This window comes from Zonotrichia albicollis, chromosome 12, assembly GCF_047830755.1.
Source record: "Zonotrichia albicollis isolate bZonAlb1 chromosome 12, bZonAlb1.hap1, whole genome shotgun sequence".
Taxonomy (NCBI): Eukaryota; Metazoa; Chordata; class Aves; order Passeriformes; family Passerellidae; genus Zonotrichia; species Zonotrichia albicollis.
Window position 1 is genome coordinate 10,651,869 of NC_133830.1, and position 18,730 is coordinate 10,670,598.

Sequence of the window (18,730 nt, forward strand, 5' to 3'; positions counted from 1 at the left end):
CAGGCATGTGGAGGGATGGGGACTTAGGGGAGCAAAGGTTTGTCTTTCTTTCCCCTTTTTATTATCTTGTTTTCAGTGCCTGCTTCATTCACAGTGTCCGGGCTGCTTGTGGCTGTGGCTGGCAGGGTCGGGGCCTCTGGAGCCAGCTCAGGGGGATAATGGGCAATTAGGTTTTATCAGCAGTATCATACAAGGAATTCTGTCCAATTTCACAGCTTCTGTCTGTCACATAATGAGAGATCCACTGCCCACTCACAGGAAGCCTTCGCTACCCTGCTTGCTCTCTTTTTTCCCACTTGGAGAAACAGAGAAGAACTTCTTAACTGGAAAAATCCCCAAATCCCACCTAAAATGAGTGCACTGCCGCTGACAAAGCAGCTCTGCCCATTCCCATTCCCTCTCTGAAAGGCAGTAAGGAAAGGGTAGGAGCACGCTGAGCCTTGGAGCAGTAAGAAACACCCAAAGAGCCCCATGCTGATGGCAAAGGCATCCCTCACCCTCCTTGCACTCCAGGGCCACCCGGGACTCCAGGTTGTCCATCTGCAGCTGGAGCCGTTTCAGGGTGCGGTCGGCATCCCGGGACTTGCGCTTGTAGGCGATGAGGACAATGATGATGATGAGGAGGAGCAGGCCGCCACCGCCGCCGATGCCAATGATGGCGGGCAGGGTGAGCAGGCTGTCCGAATAGATCTGCAGCGTCCCTGGAGAGAACTCGAACCCTCCAGCCTTGATCTGCACCACAGCAGGGTAAAAATTGGAGCTGCTGTCAGGGAACGTGCGCCACAGAGAGCCCCCCCTGCTGTGCCCACCGTGCTGGGAACTGGGGCACAATTCCCAGCCCAGGGCAAACACAGGCATGGCAGGAGCAGTGCAAGACGCTTCAATGGCACGCAGCACACACGCTGCCAGTGCACGTGGAGCAGGCACTGAGTTTGATGTCTCATTCAGACAACATTACAGTAACAGATGGGATGTAAAGCGAGTTTCCCCACGGATGGGGAGCCTGGGGAGGACTGTGCTGGGTCCCTTTTAACATGGCAGAGTCCTGGAGCGTGAGCACTGCTGCACTACAACCCCACGAACAAAGGAGCCTGCCTTGCAGCATGTGCCAGCACTGAGGGGGAGAGGTGGGAATCCCCCCTGCCTTGCATCCAGCGCCAGCCAGGGCACAGCAACACCCAGCTGAGTGTGGGGGAGGGTGACAAAGTATTTGGCCTTACCAAACATGTGATTAGGAAGAGGGATGCCTAGGGAGCAGGAAGATGACTCCTGTGGAACGCTCTTGCACATACACCTATTATCTGGTCCTCATTCAAGGACGAGCACACAGCAGGGCTGGTGCTGGGATAAAGACTGACATTCTGAGACACATGAGGCACAAGGAGCAAAGGCACCAGTGTCAGCACTTACTGTGACTTTGTGTTGGCCAGTGAGGTTGGGGGACTCGCAGAGGAGCTGTGTCTCAGACACCGTGAGGGTGCAGGGAGTGTCTCCAATCAGCACCGTGTAGTTGAGGCGGGAGTTCCCAGCAGCTGGTGGGAGCAGGTTCCTGCCCTTTGAGGGGACAAGGAATGAGACTGTCAGTTCTCATGCAATAGGGAATGTTTAAAGAAAGCCAACACACAGCAAAATCTTTGCTCCAGAAGAGACAAAATGCCACCTCCACAGAGGGACATGTCCCTACCTCTGCCCCCAGGCGCAGACTCTTTACCTTGAGGATGAGGGGAGAGCTGGGCTTCAGCTCCAGCATCCCTGTGGGGCTGAGTGGCTCAAAGACAGGGTCTGGGTAGTAGACGAAATTGGTGGTGTTGATGATCAGCAGGGCCTGGACGTTATCCATGACAAAGCCGATCTCATCCGGGCGGTCGCCGAGCTCGGGAGGGCTCCGCACAGGGTTGTCAATGGAGGGAGCGTAGCACACCATGGTGGTGTCATTGTAGACAGTGCAGTTCTGCAGAAGGCACAGAACCAGGTCAGACACACTCCCAAGAAGGTGGGTAGGATCAGACCCCACAAGGATCTCCTGATAGCAGCGGCTCTGGACACAGGGTTCAGCTTTGGAATCTCCTGTTCTGTTCTATCAATAGGCATCACATCTCACCCCAGGGCAGAGACAGACTCCTGTCTGCAATGGATGTGCAAGGAATGGCAAGCTGCAGATAGGCTCTTTCTGTCAATATCCTATAGGTGTCCCAGAAACCTTCCACTATGTTGAATGCTGAGATCTCAACCCTCTCCTGAAAGCACCTGGCTGGAGGAGAGATTGGTGCCTCTCTTTAGGGCAGCAGCCCCTGGACCTCAGCCTCTCCACACCATCACACCTGAAGAGCAAAGGGTGCACTTTCTGCCCTGTGTTGCAGACAGACAACATCCCTCCTCTTTGTGCTCTGCCCCCAGCCCCAGCCAGCACCACTTACATTCTCCCTTTCAGAGCTGCAGTACTTGGCCCGGATCCTGGGCTCTTTGATGGTGGCCAGGTTGGTGCCAGTCACAGTCAGCAATGTCCCACCACTAGAGACATGGAGACAGTGGGTTAGGAAACACAGCTTGGCACTGGATCCCCAGTTCTAGGAAGGAAGCAGCCATCATCTCCAGCCAGATGCCCATCTGCCCCAGCCCAAGTGAGCCACCATGCCCCAGGTATCTCTTATCCCACCCATATGTTGCATGGCTGGCAGAACCTAGCACGAATCAATGTCAAATCATTTCAGCTGACCCAAGGGCCAGCTAGAGATATAAAACCTGGTGATTAACACTGACATCCCACTCTGTGTGCAGGTTTAGGGTCTGAAGATGGCTCCCAAGCTAAGATCAACTAAGCATTCACAACAGGAAAGCATCCCAAGTACAAGCTCCTCTCTGCCACCCTTTCTCCACCACAGAGGCAGTGGGTGACAGGAGAGGCTGAACTCTGCCAGGTTTTCTCCATGATTTAGTGTTAAAAGCCCAGTGCTCCCAGGGACCTTGGCCATGCCTCTGGGGAGCTTGCTCCTCATCAACAGCCTGGGGAAGGTTTCCCTTGGCACTAGCTCTTAATGGATTCCTTCATCTCCTCTCCAGCCAATTCAAGCCTTTTAGGAAAATATGTAAACATTTCAAAAAATCCCCCGATGGGAAATATTTTAATTTTATTTGCCGCCACCAAATGTCAAGCTGAAATTAAGCAGATCCAAAGTACTCTCTGCTCTTGCCCCCTGCCAGGCTGAGCACTGTAGGCCAGGAGTTAGCAGGGCCCTGGTGCCAAGCCATTGCTCACACTCCTCTTGCCACATCTCTGGAGTGCAGCCTGGCAGTTATCACAGCACTGAGATGTGCCCCTCAGGAGTGGGAAGTCCGTACGGGAAACAGTCTCCCATTCATCCCATAAGCTCCTTGCTATTCACCTGTTGATGCTCCATTCAGGATCAATCTTCTGGATGGTGGGGTCCTCTGTGTAGTTGTACTTCACCTCTGGGTTGCTCAGCTCTGCTCGGTTGATGTTGATGAGGATGGGGGAGCCACCAGGGGTGTGCCCTGGGGGGGTCCTGCAGCGAATCTCACGGGCGCTTCTCCTGGGGCACAAACACACAACCTGTCAGTGCCTGGGCAGCAGGGAGCCCCCTGCCCCAGCCCCTCTCCCCTTCTGAAACAGCTGGGGGTGAAGAGAGAAAGGAGGGAAAAAAGAAAAAAAACAAAAACCCAAGAAATGAAACAAAAGGCAGGCGGGAAAGACGGAGCAGCTCCTGAGCGTTCCCATCGTGCGGCGGCTGCAAACAGCAGCGATTAGGGCTGATAACCAGTAATTACCGCAGGAAAATATTTAAAGAGCCGCTCCATTATCATCCCTAATCTAAAAATTATCCACTTCATGCCTCAGGGCTTTGTGCTTTTAGAGAAAAATCTCTGTTCTTAGGGCTCTTCCTGCAGCCTCTGACACACAGAGGTTTCAAGAGGAGACACCTTTGGCCACCCAGGGGATTTGGCTCCCATGGTCTCCTCCTGGCTTCCTAGCCCAGGCCTCTGGCTGCTGCCCTGTCTGGGGGTCCCACTGCCTTTGAAGGTGCCTGTTGCCCACCGCCCACCACCCTGTGTGCCCCTCACCATGAAAAAGCACAGGGCCGTCCCCCAATTGTCACGGAGACGTTGCTGCCAGCGTTGAGGTGGGTGCCTTCAATGGCAATCCAGGTGCCACCAGAGAGAGGGCCCCGGGCTGGGACAACACGGGAGAAAGTGGGCATCTGTCAAAGGAAAAGGGCAGGAGTCAGATAGGCTGGAACAGAAATCCTTACTCGCAAGCAGCTTCAATCAGGTGACAGGGCCACAGAGGAGAGGGACCTGTGAGACAGCAGCAGTACTAAAGCCTGGCAGTGCCAGCAGGACAGTGGGGAGGCAGAGCAGTGGCAGCCTTGGAGAAATTCAATCATCATGACTCAACGCCTGACCAGAGAACCCCCACCTCCCCCTCAGGAAAATTATGGCAAATTTTCCAACTCAGCCAGAAAACCAAGCAAAACCACCTAGCATCACCTCCCTTTCGAGGTGACAGACCTGTCCCCAGCATTGGGCTTACCACAAAGGTGAAGGTCTTGGGGGATATGGCCCGGTAGCTGGGCGTGCAGTCACGGATGCACACTTCTACCCGTGCCTCATGCATCTTGGTCTGGCTGGCATTTCCGATTTCACACACAATCCTAAGAGATGAGAGGAAGAAACTCTCAGTGTCCTGGCACCAAGCACTCCCTGTGCAAAGCAAAGGTCCCAGGTGCCAGCAGCTCCATGAGAAACCAAGGTGGTGGCAATTGACAGTGCCAGCCCTCAGAGAAGCTTCCCCAAAGCCTTTGAGCTCTTCCCAGAGCAACCACAACCAGCAGGTACTTCCCTCCCAGTTCAGCTCTATGCCTTGTGCAGCCACAGGCAGCATTTGAACACCATCAGTGCTGTCCCAACCCTCCTGAGGTGACCTGGAGCACGCCCACCCCTCAGCAGCACTTACTGCTCGGCGCTGATGTACTCGCTCTCGATGGGGATGCACAACACCTTGCCCACTCGCACACCCAAGCGAATGTCCTCAAACTTCAGGCCCAGGTTCTCGCCAGTGATGGTCAGACGGGTCCCTCCTTGTCTGGGGCCGGTCTCAGGGAACAGCTAGGAGAGAGCATGGTCTGTCACCAGGATGCAGAGACACAGGGATGCCTCACTCAGGCAGGCTGCAGCCCAGGCAGCTGCAGGATGTGTGTCACGAGCAGCAAGGCAGACAGGTGATGAGAAATGCCAGCACATGTGTGAGCTGCCCACAGAGCAGGAAAGACCTCCCCAGTGACAGCTGTATCCACAATATCCCCCCAGGAACAAGCCAGAAGACATGAGAGATGTCCAAGCAGAGGGCTGGGACAGGGACACCTTCCTGCAGGCACAGCCATCTCCTGGGTGACAAGGACACAAGAGTCGAAGGAGACAGGGTAGCATCAGCTGAACCAGCAAGGAAGCCCCTGGACGTGCATGGCTTTTGGCCAGGTCCCAGGTGCCCAGTGATGAGATTCCCATGTCCAAGATGTCCTCAAAGGAGAAAGCATCTCCAACAGGTCCTTGCAGAGGTGATATGGCAGGTGGGGGAAATGTGTCTCTCTTCTCCAGCAAACCCTTTGCTGAGGCCACTTGGGAAGGGAGGGGAGCTCAGCACAGCACCACGCCTCATTTCCCAGGATGATGCCCAATAAAGCAGACAGGTGTGGCCTGACAGACAGTGGCAGAATGAGGGATGAACAGAGGTGTGGGCCCTGTTCCAAGGTATGTGGGGACTCTGCCTCTAACCAGGCAATTACAGGCAGCTTTACATCAGTGATTGCTGGCCCCAGGGTCAGTGCCCACCTGCAGCACTGACTGGGATGAATGGCAGAGCTGCATGCCCTGGGTGGGCCTGCGGACACAGCAGGGTACCAGTGACACAAAGACACAGCAGAGGAGAAGGCAGCTGCAGGCAGCAGCAGAGGGAGAAGGGAATGCAGGCTGGGTCAGTCCAGGAAGAAATCCCAGCCTGAGCCAGGGGAAGGGATGGTTCTATTGCAGGTGATGGGTTCTCTGCTCTCCTGGCTCAGAGCAGCCTCTCCTCCCCTCTAGCACTGCCAGGCACCTCTGCCTGCACTAAGCCCAGCTCCTGGACAGGTTCAAGCTACAACCAAGCACATGTAAGCTCTTTCCATCCTTGGCAAAGCTGGGCAGCTGTAGCCCTGGGGCCTGAGCCAGATGGATCCTCCTCCTCCTTGTGAAGAGCTCGTTCCTGAACATCATCTTCACAGCAAGGAAAAGCAGATGAGCTGAGGGTGGGAAATATGCAGCAGTGGACACTGTCCACATCATCAACCCTGATGGACTGCATGGAGCCAAGGGCTGTTTCTGCACAGTCCCACTACAGCCATTGCCTCTGGGGTTAACTTCTGTCCCTGAGTTGATGACCTTCAGCACACGCAAACTCACACAGGAGCACCCAGTCCCCTTGCACACAAGTATCCTGCAGGACGTGTCCCAGGCCAGCAGCAGAGCTAGGATTGGTTGCTGAACCCTGGGTCATGCCAAGGCAGTCACGGCTCACTATTTACACAGCAACAAAACCCTCTGGGGCTGTGGGGAACCACTGTTTGCCTAAACCTTGTTCAGCCCCTGCCCAAGTCTGGGATTGGAGCTCATTCTAGCAGCTGCAGCCAGCAGCAGGTTGGGTCTTCCCCTCCAGAAAGCTCTGGTGGGAAGGCTGGCAGAAGTGGCTGTTTGTTTGGTGTTTCTAAATGAGTGTTAAAAGCTACTCCTGCATGTTCCAGCCTCCTCCTCCACAGCAAAACTGACAAGGGCCACGTGTTTGGGGAGGAAGGAGCCCAGGAACGAAATTACATTGTTGGCTACCCAGCACAGGGAGGTCACAGCCAAACAAGGTGTGTGGGAGGGGGGAGCTGCCAAGGAGAGCAATAGCTGCTCAACCCTCCTTTTCCCCTCTCCACCTCCGGACCCCTGGCCCCAACAAACAATGCTGCTTTTCTCCTAATTGGTTTCATAGGGTCCTTTTACATCAACGAGCAACCAGCTCCAGTGGGTACAAGCAGTTGGCTTGCTCTCAGCCCTGGTGGCCACAGCACAGCCAGGGGGTGCAGAGGCCAAGGGGTACCCCCTTCCCAAGAGAAAGGATGTCACTCTGAGGGTCACAGTGAGCACTAGGCAAGACACCACAGAGGTTTGGAAGGGGCTTGTCCCCACCACTGAACAACGGGGAAATGATTCAAGGGTGAAGAATCATGGTCATCTCCCAGCCCCACCACCATGAGGACACCTGCACTCTGCTGAGCTGGCCAGGAACAACCTCCACTCCTCATGAAACCACTGTAGGAGACTCTTCTCCCCCATTGCCCTGTGCTGCCCTCTCTGCACTAGGCTTTTCTCTGGACCACTTGCAAGCATGCCCACAGCCCAGGCGTAGGACTGGGTTAGTGGGAGGCAGCAGGCAGGCTTCAGGAGCAGCATCACACCAACAACCACTGCCCATCTACACTGCCTGCCACCTCCCAGGGCACTGACACAGAGCAGTGCCAAGGTCAAGCCCACCTGCTAACAGATGTGTTCCTGCCACACCTGCAATTACTGTAAAATCTCATAATGATTCAGTTGGGGAGATCTGTTACCACCAGCTCTGGACCAACTGCTGTGACCAATGCTGGGCACCATCAGCTGCTTGGAAGCTGCTGTGAGTGGTGTGTGTGTGTAAATGCCTGCAGCCCTGGTCACCTGAACACAAGAGGACCAGGGCACAGCCTACAGCGAGGCCATGACCTGCCCCACAGCATCCTCCACTCCCATCACCCCTAGGGGTCTGGATCTGGGGAGTTCAGCCTGAGCACAGTGGGAAGCTGACAGGGAGCCCTGCAGCTCTACACGCAACTTCCATGTAGGGATGCAGGCTCTGAGGTTCAATCCCACTTTTTCAGGAATAGATCCCTTTTCCTGCCAGCACTCCACCAGCCCCAGGCAACTCTGCAGGCAGTACTGCTTGCAGGCAGGGATGTGCCCAGCAGGGCTGTTCCCCTCTCTCTCCACATGGCTGCCACCCAGCACACTGCAGGGCCCATCCGTGTGAGAGGCAGGCAGCAGCACTGGGAAAAGCCAACACTCTCATTTCCAGCCTCCATCAGATAAGGCACTGAAACCCAAACAGATCAGATCCTGTGCTAAGACTCCAGTAATTAACACCTTCGAGGCCTGGCCAGACGTGGGTTAGCAGAAGGTATCCAGCTGAAATACCCACCAGTACCTCCTTGTGAACCTGGATCCCAGCCCCAACAGGCATGTGAATATTAATATACACAATCCTAAAAGCAAAGGTCATAAAAGCTGTCAGGGAAATGGGATGGTGACGATGAACTACTGGCCCCAGTGCACATGGCAACACAAGAAGCAACCAGAGTTTCCCTGGATCCCTCAGTCATGTGCAGGAAGGGTTGGAATTTTGGAAACGAGCCAGAAAGCCCAGTGAACAGGGGTGGTGGAGGGAGGATTTTAGCCTTGGAAATGAAACTGGTGACAAAAAACACTCAGTTACTAAACACTGAGTTGTCACCATGTTCACAGAGGTCTTAGGATGAGGGAAGAGATGAGGATCTGACTGCATATTTCAGAAGGCTTGATTTATTATTTTACGATATATATGTTATATTAAAACTAAAAGAATAGAAGAAAGGATTTCATCAGAAGGCTAGCTAAGAATAGAAAAAAAAAGAAATAATAACAAAGGCTTGTGTCTCGGACAGAGTCCGAGCCAGCTGACTGCGATTGGCCATTAATTAGAAACAACCACATGAGACCAATCACAGATCCACCTGTTGCATTCCACAGCAGCAGATAACCATTGTTTACATTTTGTTCCTGAGGCCTCTCAGCTTCTCAGGAGGAAAAATCCTAAGGAAAGGATTTTTCATAAAAGATGTCTGTGACACTGAGTAGATCTGGCTGCCATGAGCTGCCCGGAGAGCCCCATCCCCATATCCCGTGAGGGTCCCTTGGCACAGGGTGTGGCACGTACCTTGGTGATTTTGGGGTGGGCACAGGGTGTGGCACGTACCTTGGTGATCTTGGGGTCGGTGCAGCGGCTGCTGCCGCTGCTGGCGTGCATCCAGCTGCTCTCATAGGGCAGGCAGTGCTGGCGCAGCGAGCAGCGCCGCTCCGAAACACACCAGCCGCACTCGAAGCGCGGGTCGGCCTTGAGGCACAGCCCACAGCTCTCCCGCAGCGCCGAGCACTTGTACAGGTGGGCTGCAAGGGAGGGAGGAGGGCAGGGTCAGCACGGCCCCCCAGCCCATGGGAAAAGGTTTGGGGGAAAAAGGCAGCTGATTCTTGGCCGCTCCCATCAGCTCCAAGTGGGACAAACCCCCACGGGAAGGAGCCAGCAATGCCCTGGACTCAACACCACAGTGGAGTGCCTCCCAAAGTGCTTGGGAAAAGCCTCTTGTTTAAAAACCCACCAAACGGTGCAAGTTATGGTCCGGAGCCTGGAGGCTGAGGGGGCACTGGGCCAGGTCCCATCCCATCCCTCACTCACCCTGGATGTTCTGGGGGTTGTCAATGACAAAGTTCCCGTTCCAGACCACAGACAAGTTGACGGGCAGGTCACTGATGTCATTCCCTTCATAGGAATACTGCAGGAGGAAACAGAAGAAGGCAGAGCCTGTTAATTATCGAGACAAATGTCCTGGTGCTGAGGGGCATAGAGAGACATACAGTCCCATTACACGGATGTCTCCCATCAGCCAGAGGAGAGGGATGGGGTCCTGGCTGGGACTTGCTGGCTAGGGACAAACAGGTCTGACAGCCACTCATCAAAGCACCAGTCACAGCACATGAAACCAGTGGGCTGGACTGGCAAAAAAATAAAGCAGCAAAAAGAGGGTTTGTAAATAGACCCAAAGCCCATCAACTCAGAGGTCTAAAGCTGCTGCTGAAAGAGGAAGAAACATATGGTGCCTCTGCAGCACAGATGTACTTTTCCCCACAAGGCTCCCAAGCTCTTCCCCATCTCCTCCCCACTCCAGGGATGCTCAGTTGGATATCTGGGATTATGGTCATCACTAGTGAAGCTTGGGGAGGACAGGCTGGGCACATCACAGGACTGGATTCAGTAGAGTCACCCCCAACAGCCAGTGGGAGGATGTCCCTCACAGTCCCCTCCAGCCCCATCACCCCTAACAAAATGACAAAGCTATGGCCACATGGCTGTGGGTGGGACAGAGTTGAGCACCACTCCAGTGCCACATTGGCCCTCAGAAAGAGGTCAAGAGAGAGCACACCACATCCCCTGATGCCCCAGCTCCATACTGTGCTTGGACATTGGCTGCTCCCCATTTCATGACTGGAACTACTACCCAGAGTTTCCAGGCAGGAAGCTGACACCAGGGAATTCCACCCCTCTAGCTTTAGGGGACCAAAAGTCAGGCCCTTGGACCTGCTGCTGTCCAGACAAATCCACCTCCATTTCTTCTTCTGGCCTGGCCAGCACCTCCTCCCCACCCAGACCCCTCTGCCCTGCCTCAACAGCTGAGTCCCAGCCCCAGCAGCACCATCAGTATTCCCTGCAAAGCCCCTGCATGCAGCCAGAGAGGTTTAATCGATATAGAGGCAGGAAGGCATTTGGAACCATCCCTGACAGCTAATGACCTCCTTCGGCAAGAGATTCCCCGCTCCTCGCCTGAGAAAATGACAGGCGTGTCAGGAGAGATTAAATGAATGATTCATGGCTTTGTGGAGTTTGTTAGAGAGCAGTGGATGCACCAGCAGGGTTCACCCACAGCCCTGCCACCACCTCCAGGCAGTGCCAGTGTCACCTTTCACAGCCCCAGACTGTACCAAGAGGAGGTGGCCTCAGCATCTCCTCCAGCCCTGCTGCCCCACACAGTGCCCCATCCTCTGCAGAGGTTTTGTTCTACTCGACCCCTCCCCAAGGGGTGGCCCATGAATGAGGCCAGCTGGAAAAGAGCACTTCAGTCTTCTCACCTGATCATCAAAGCTGTGCTGAGTCTCTCCCAGACAGGCAGCATCATCAGCCAGCATCAGACATGGCACCAAAATGGGGCACAAGCCCAGAGTGAGACCTGGCTACAGCAACACCTCCCTCCCTCAGTGCTACAAGGTCAATGACAGCCAATGACAGCCAAGCCTAGTCCTCCATCACAGCTTTTTCTTGGTGATGCCTTGTCCATGAGCCACCCCACCCAAACTCAGGGTGGAGGACCCCAAAATGCAGCCCTCCCCAGGGAGAAAGGCTGCTGCTGGTCAGCTGCACACAGCTGTTGTCAGACATAATGCAGCCAGCTGCAAACCTAAGAGCTCCACCACCATCTCCTGTCTACAGGCAGAGCCCCATCATCCCCAGCACAACCCCTGGACATGGCACCTCTCATTGTGTTTGCTCAGACAGCTTTCATCACATCCCCACCAGGCACCATCCACCACCAGAGTCTCCCAGCAACATCCCTGTTAACAGGCCTGGGAAGATGAAGCCAGAACTTGGCTAGGAGTCCAGATCTGTTCACCTTGCCCTGTCCTACTCCCACCCAAGAATATCCTCAACAGGACCACAACAAGGAGCTGGCCAGACCCATAGCAGTGAGCAGAGCCCATTCCCTGGCAGCAGGAGGGAGCACATGCTGGGGAGGGTAGTGGCAGTGCTGGAGCAGAATTTAGCTGTGACGAGCCACGTGGCAGCGTAAGTGAAATTGGCATTTTCAATTTGTACTCTGACATGTCTCATTTGGGGCCCTGGCATCTCGGGAAGGCATCCAGCCTGCAGCTGTCCAAAACATTTATTTGCATCTCTCTGCCCCGGCTGCTTTTGGAAATTAGTTCTTCTGGGAGGTGGGTTGGAGGAAGAAGAATAGGGGGAGAGGGAGGGAGAACATTAACTCTTCCTGCACCACTCCTGAGACAGCAAGAGGCCAAGTGCATGAGAGACTGTCTCCCTCTGGGAAAGGGCACAGTACTGAGCATGCTGACTTTGCTGTGGCAGGGAGCTGGAGCAGACAGAGGGGAGCAGCAGGAGCACAGGACTGTGTGAAGGGAATGGCAGACCAGGAGCTGCTGCCTCAGCTGGTGTTCAAAGTGTGGGATCACTAAGGGAACAAGGGCATCAATGAAAAATGTGTCCTCTGCATCTGCATGTCCGTCAGCAGCCTCTAACCTGCCCTGCAGAGACAGCAGTGGGTCTGTGGCTTGGATGCTGTTCCTGGTCCCTGTGGAACACTGGAGCTGGAGTCAAGACTTGGCTGTGCACAGGCAGGAGCTGCAGCTGCAGGGGCTCCAGGCTTGGCCTCCTGAGACTTGGAGATCCATCAGATCTAATTTCCAAAACGTCTCATATTTTGAAAGGTGTTTCCAAAGGGCCTCCTCACACCAGCCCTTGCCATACTGCAAGCACAAAAGCGGCCTCTCCACCGACAACCAGGGAGGCAGCAGCATCCAAGTGAAGCAGCAGCCACCTTCCAGCCCTGAAGGCCCCACAGCTGGTGGGGATCAGGCAGGGGGTGCTTACTAATCTGTCCATCCTACGGGAACCAAACAAGAGCTCACAGACAGCCAACAGGTTCCATCACGCTGGCTCCTCCCTGTTCAGAGCTAACATGGTGTTAAACACCCATTAAACACTTAACTGTTATTAACCTCCCAGTTAATCAATCCCAGTGGCTGGCAGCAGACTGGGATGAGCAGCAGGGGAGTAGGCTGGGATGGGTGTGAGTGGGGGATGCACATACCCAGGCAGCCCTGCTGTCAGACCATCTTCCACTCCACAAAGGTGCCCAGGACACCCAGCTGTGCCTAAGGATGATTTGCCTTGGAAACTGCTAGGAGGATAAGCTATGGGAAAGGGATGTTTGCTCTGGGAGCAAAATACAACAGGCACAGCCTGAGAGCAAACCAACAGCGCCCAAAAGTGATGTGCTCTGATGTAGCACAGCCCAAGAAGGGAATAGGAGAAAAGACGCCATCAACTGAGATGAGAACTGCCTGGCCCCTTACCTAACCCAGCCAGTCTCCCTGTCCCTCCCTGAAGAGCTTACAAGGCAAATGTGGAAGAGAGGACGGAGGATGTTTCAGCCCCACCCATCTGGATACTGATCTTCCCAGCAAGGTCTCCTTCTGCAGAGATGCAGTTCAGGCAAGAGAACTCCTCACTAAGCCTTTCTCAAGGCTCTTTACCCAAAACTTATCTCAGGCATCTTCCCAAATAACAACCACCAACCTCACGTTCTTTTCACATCTCTGATTCTCACATCCACCCTGCCCCCATGCAGGGAATGCCACCAGCCCTGCCAACAACAAGGGCTGTGGCTGTCACCTGCTGTGGAAGTCCCTCTTTTGATTCTAGGAAGCTCACTGCTCACACACCCACCAGCTAGCAGCAACAGGCACTGAGAGCTCCCAGCTTCCCTTGGGATGAGAGATTCAGCACTCTGAGAAGGTGCCTCCAGGGAGCCACACAGGGGACACAGCTGCAGCTAGCAAGAAACACCCCAAATCTGTGGGCAGATTGCACTGAGATGCACTTTGGGATGCTCCTGCAAATGCCATGCCAACTGGAGGAGGCACCAGCCCTTGCCATGCCAGGGGAGGCAGGGCAGCCCCAGAGCCATCACACCCTTCCCACAGGGCATCCATCCCACTGCAGCCACAGCCTGCCCAACCCATCCCCAGGGAAGGCAGCACAGGGGCTGCTCCTCTGCAGGCAAACCCACACATCCAAATTTCCTGTGCAGCCCCCCTCACTCCCACATGCACCATCCCCCTGGGCTGCATTTCTGGAGGAGAGCTCGGGCTGCAGCTGTGTCCTATTTTTCTGTAGTTGATGACCTCAACTCCTTCCCCGCACTACGGGGATGGCAGTAATGTACATCGCGTCTCGCCAGGGCTCAACTGCAATTCATCATTATTTTATCTGCTGGAATTTAATTGGATCCTATCAAACTCTCCTGATACTCCCTTTTCACTTTAAACACTGCTGCAGGAAAGATAAATGTAGGCACCGCTAGGATGGAGAGCGCGGCTTTGTTGGCGAACGGAGCTGGGGCTGTGGGCTCCAATCCTGCTTCCCTCTCCATGGCTGGTTAATTAGAGATACATATAGTGGAGGTGTGCAGTGCTCAGAACAGGGCATGTGTGTATGATTTATGTTCCTCTATAAATATATCCTGGGCCGAGTAAAACACCGCCATCCGCACAACGGCACAACTTGACAGTAACGCTCAGCCTCTGGTTCTGCATCTCCTTTTTCTCTTTTTGCATGGATCTCCTTCTTTCTTCCCCTAACACACACAAGCTCCTTCACCTGGATTCCTCTTGCCTCAAATCCAGCATGGTGTGACAACCTGAGACCCTGGGAATACACCAGAGCAACACCCAGGTTCTACAGCAACCAAAAAATACCTAGAAAACGTAAATCTGAGAGGTCTTACCTCACGCCCCAGCACCCACACTGGGGTACCACACATGTACCCACCCTGCCAGCCCAGCTTGCTCTGCACCCACACCACTTTGTCCCAGCAATAAAGCTCACTCCAGAGAGAACATCCCAACCTGAGCTGAGCCAGAGGGCAGGAACCTCCACAGCAGAAACTGTGGGCAAGGTGGGCTCTCCATGCCAGGGGCACTGGTGAGAAAGGAACCAAAAGGGAGCCAGGGAGGTGGCACAGCTGCTCCTCACCACGTGGGACTTTGGCTAAACAGAAAGGGAAATAACTGAGGCATGATGCTTAATTTAAAGTGCTGAGACAACAAGCTCATGAAAAGGAGATCAGGGGTTCTTCCTATTTATATATTTAAAGGGAAACAGCAGCTCTGGGGCTATTTCAGCCTTAAGAGGAACATTTTAGAGAGAAAAAGCCAAAGCCTTGACAGTGAGAAACACCTGTAGCCATTTTGCAAAGGCCAAGGCTAAATCAGATCAAGTCCAATGTTACAGGCATTAGTGCAGATTTGGGACTGTGGCACTTTTCAACTGCAAAACTATTCCATTTCTGCAGCAATCAGGAGGATGAACTTTGTTGAGGGATGTCAAATGGGAAAGAATAGGCAGAGGCAAGGATATTTGGAGAATGAATCTCAGTGGCAACCTTATGCATTAAGACAGACGACCATTTCTCCATCCTCTGCTGCAAAAAGAGACTGGAAAAGTCTGCCTCCAGAAGATTAAAAGCAATCAATTTCCAAAAATTAGTTTATTGGCAAAGATCTTCATTTTCTTAGTTAGGCTTGTCTTCCCTTTTTGCATCTTTACAATATACATGGAAAACCATTAGGGTTGCTTTCCTCTGGAAGAGCAGAAAGAGACCAAAGCGAGGAGGCAGAAAATGTTCTTCCAGCTTGTTTATGGCCTGGGATGCTGGGGAATACCAGAGCTGGTCTCCCTTGAGTTTGCCAAAGATCTATTGGGTGTTTCAAACGATGTTTATAGTCAACACTCAGCCCTTAATGAATGGACTGCTGAATATTTAACCAAGATGTCCTTTCTTCAGAGTGCTAACAAGTCATTGGAGTTTGACAAGCACTAAAACAAAAGACAAAGAGTTTTAAGGGGCTTGACTTATTATGCCTTTCATTCACCAGTGATTCAGGAATGCATCCCTTATTCCACAGAGTATTTAACCTCTTGTTTAGATCCCACTGAACTCCTGGAAACACTGTGGGCTTAAATGCCTTTTGGCATCCATCCTTCACTAGTTGGCTGGGAAGATGTCATCCTTTTCCTATTTCTCCACTTGCCAGCGTTCTCCACACCAAAATCCTAACCCAAAGGATGAAGTGCAATGGAAGAAGCATTGGGCCATGGCTGGGAGAGCCTGAAGCACTATCAAGCAGCCAGATGGACTGCAAAAAGGCATGAAGGAGACAAACACCACACAAGTGTGAATCTGAATCCCCCACACCATAATGCAGCCTGGCTCACTGCCCTCAAACATTAAAGCAGGCGAGCAGACCCTGAAAGCAAAGCAGCTTCTTTCAAGTCAAAACTCTGTTTTTCTCTTTGTGAAGCCACCCTGCACCCAAAAGCCACATCTCCTGCCCCAGAGTACAGCCCATGGAGCTGCTGTTACCTGTTCCCCATGCACCTCACAACACCACACACATGCCCTTCTGACAATTTGTCCTGTTTTCACAGCATCCCTGACAATTTTCAGGTCAAACATCCACCACTGTCAGCCCAGGAAAAGGTGGTGGTTACAGCTGTCCTATCCCTCTGGAGAAGAGCTGCAGAGGCCATGCAACCCTGGCAGCCACAGCATCCCTTGGGAAACACAGGGAATGCACTGTGCTTTACTCTCCCCCCTGCTTGACAAGTTGAAACATAGTGGGGAGAAATGAGTCCACATCGTTCAGAGCCTCTCTGCAAGCTCCACCTCTGTTATGTAAAGGCTCCCCTGTGGCTCAGGCACCTCTCCCCAGCACCCCCAGGAGCCATCAGGCTGCTGCTGTCAGCACTGTGCAGCCACAGCACTTCCCCACAGGGAGCATCCTGCAGCACACATGTCCCAGACTGCTCTGGAAAAACTCAGCCAAACCCCACACTACAGAGCTGGGCAGGAGGCAGCTCCAGGCAGGGGAGAGCTGGCAGGGGGCTGGACTGGCTGCACAGCATCCCCCAGGGCTGCTGCCCAGGTCAGGACCAATGGCTCAGGATGATCCTCCTGTCCAAAGGCTCTGCAGCCCTGGGATCGCTGGAGGAGGGAGGGAGCCAGTGCTCATCTTCAGTGGTTTCTAAATGTCACTTGTGCCACCAAAGAGAGCAGGGATCAGCACTGGTGTTAGGCTGCAAATGAGCTTTCACAGTAGGAGAGATGAAAAACAAATTTTAAAAGGATTAAACGGGCGAGCAAAGGGAGGGGCTGGCTGCGTCTGGATGAGGGCAGGTTGGTGTAGAGCACAGCAGGCAGCTGAGGAGCTGAGCAATGGCAGTTCCCAGTGGGGCTATTAGCACCCAGAGTGGCTTTGTGCATGGGCTAGTGCTCAGTGAGAGGCACACACACAGCTCACCCAGGGCTGCTAAACCCACTTAGGGGATAAGGTGCCTGGAGAGGGCAGAGATGCCTGCAGGAGAGAGCTGAAGTGACAGGGGCAAGGACACAGAGGCAGGGAGCAATGCAGGGAGCATGGGATGGAGGGCAGGCAGGCAGGGGAAGGAAGCAACTGCTGGTCAGATCAGGGATGGAAACAGGGATGGACAGTGGCTGCAGAGGAGGAGGGGAAGTCCTTGCAGGGCTGGCAGGCACAGCTGCATGTGGAGGGCTCCACGTGTGCAATGGGACACAGAGGTGTTCCCTCTGTCCTGCCTGTAAAATGGGACAGCTTGGTGTCAGGGGGGCTCCAGCACATCCAGGCCCAGCTGGCTCCAGCCCAGGCAACTTTCTTGAGCTTTGCAAACCCAATTTCCTTGGAAGTGCTCCCTAAATCCTGGTGGCTTCAGCACTCATCCTATCTGGAACAACCCCAAGCAGCCCCCCTCACACCCCACAACAACACAAACCCTGCTACCTGCCACGAGAGAGCAAAACTGCCCGTGCAACGAGCTGGCGTGGGCTGGGGCAGCAGGAAGGAGCAGCCCACAGGCAGGGCCCACAGCAGGGAGAGCTGGTGCCCACTCACCGAGGTGTTCTGGCACTGGATGCTGGTGCTGTTGAAGCGCAGGGCGGTGACGCGCGTGGTGCTGCCCGGGATGTGGAAGATGCACTCGTAGTTGCGCTGCCCCGACTGCGGCTGCGGCAGGTTCTTGGCCGTCAGCGTGATGGGCTTCACCACACCCACGGGGATGTAGATCTGCGTGGAAGGCAGGATCTGAGGGCAGTCCTGCAAGGGGAACAAGAAGCAGATGATGAGATGGCAACGCTGGACAGCCTCCCCCAGCACCCCTGTGACCCTCTCCTGGCTGGCAGGCTTGGCAATGCACTGCAAAAACACCACCCTGAGCACATGCTTGAGAAAATCCTCATGTGCAGCAATCCCAAACCAGCATCCTACACCTGCTCTGCCCAAAGCTTTGAAGCCAGGAACGAAGAGCACAAAGGAACCTGGTGGCAGGGCAGTAGAGTGTTCTCCACAGCTCAGGTTGATTTAGGTGGGAGGTGGGGAGAGGATGCATCTCTGGAATCTGTAACCTGCCGCTGCAACAGCAACATGTGTTTGGGCCAACTGGTAACATCATGGACTTCAATGCCACCATTGCAGCCAGTAGGTTTCAGAGTCAATGCCCACTGGATTGTGCACTGTCAAACTACCTGCTCAGCCCCCCTGCTTCCCTTGCAGCCTCCATCCCCCTTCCTTCATTAGCAGAACGAAAAGCCTTTTCCCTCTTTGACACAGCCATGTGCTCCTGCAGTGTGGCAGAGAACCTGCTCTGCAGCAAATTTTGCTGCTGCTGCTTCTATTTGCACCAGCTCAAAGCAGTGTCACCCCACTCAGCCTGGCTGCAGGCTGCCCAGCACACAGTGACTCCAGCCAGGGGATGCTGCTGAGTCTGTGCTGGGGAGGAAAGCAAGGAAAGCACCTCCCTGCCAGCCCCTGGGGAAGGAGACATTGGGAGGGCAAAGCACTCCACTTTCAATAGCCACGGGCTCCCAGCTGCTCCAGGGGAGCTGGTGACTCTGGTGTGAAAAGCACAGGGGAGCAGGAGGGAGCAAAAATAAATGAGCTCAGGCAGCAAAACATCTCTGCAGGCCTGGCGGGTAACACTTTGCAACAA

The 18,730-nt window shown here is 54.1% G+C and overlaps 1 protein-coding gene across 2 annotated transcripts in view; it reads right to left on the reverse strand.

Annotated features, from left to right (window-relative positions):
• The window catches only part of PLXNA1 (plexin A1), a 113,053-nt gene that overhangs the window by 26,632 nt on the left and 67,691 nt on the right, over positions 1-18,730 (reverse strand). For both annotated transcript variants that reach the window (XM_074549783.1, XM_074549784.1), the window contains exons 10-20: positions 17,638-17,838; positions 9,554-9,650; positions 9,077-9,267; positions 4,973-5,124; positions 4,550-4,670; positions 4,081-4,217; positions 3,384-3,551; positions 2,418-2,511; positions 1,712-1,951; positions 1,411-1,554; positions 498-732 (exon numbers count right to left, since the gene is read on the reverse strand). In XM_074549783.1, coding sequence (XP_074405884.1) covers positions 498-732; positions 1,411-1,554; positions 1,712-1,951; positions 2,418-2,511; positions 3,384-3,551; positions 4,081-4,217; positions 4,550-4,670; positions 4,973-5,124; positions 9,077-9,267; positions 9,554-9,650; positions 17,638-17,838 — 1,780 coding nt within the window. The remainder of the gene's footprint in view (positions 1-497; positions 733-1,410; positions 1,555-1,711; positions 1,952-2,417; positions 2,512-3,383; positions 3,552-4,080; positions 4,218-4,549; positions 4,671-4,972; positions 5,125-9,076; positions 9,268-9,553; positions 9,651-17,637; positions 17,839-18,730) is intronic.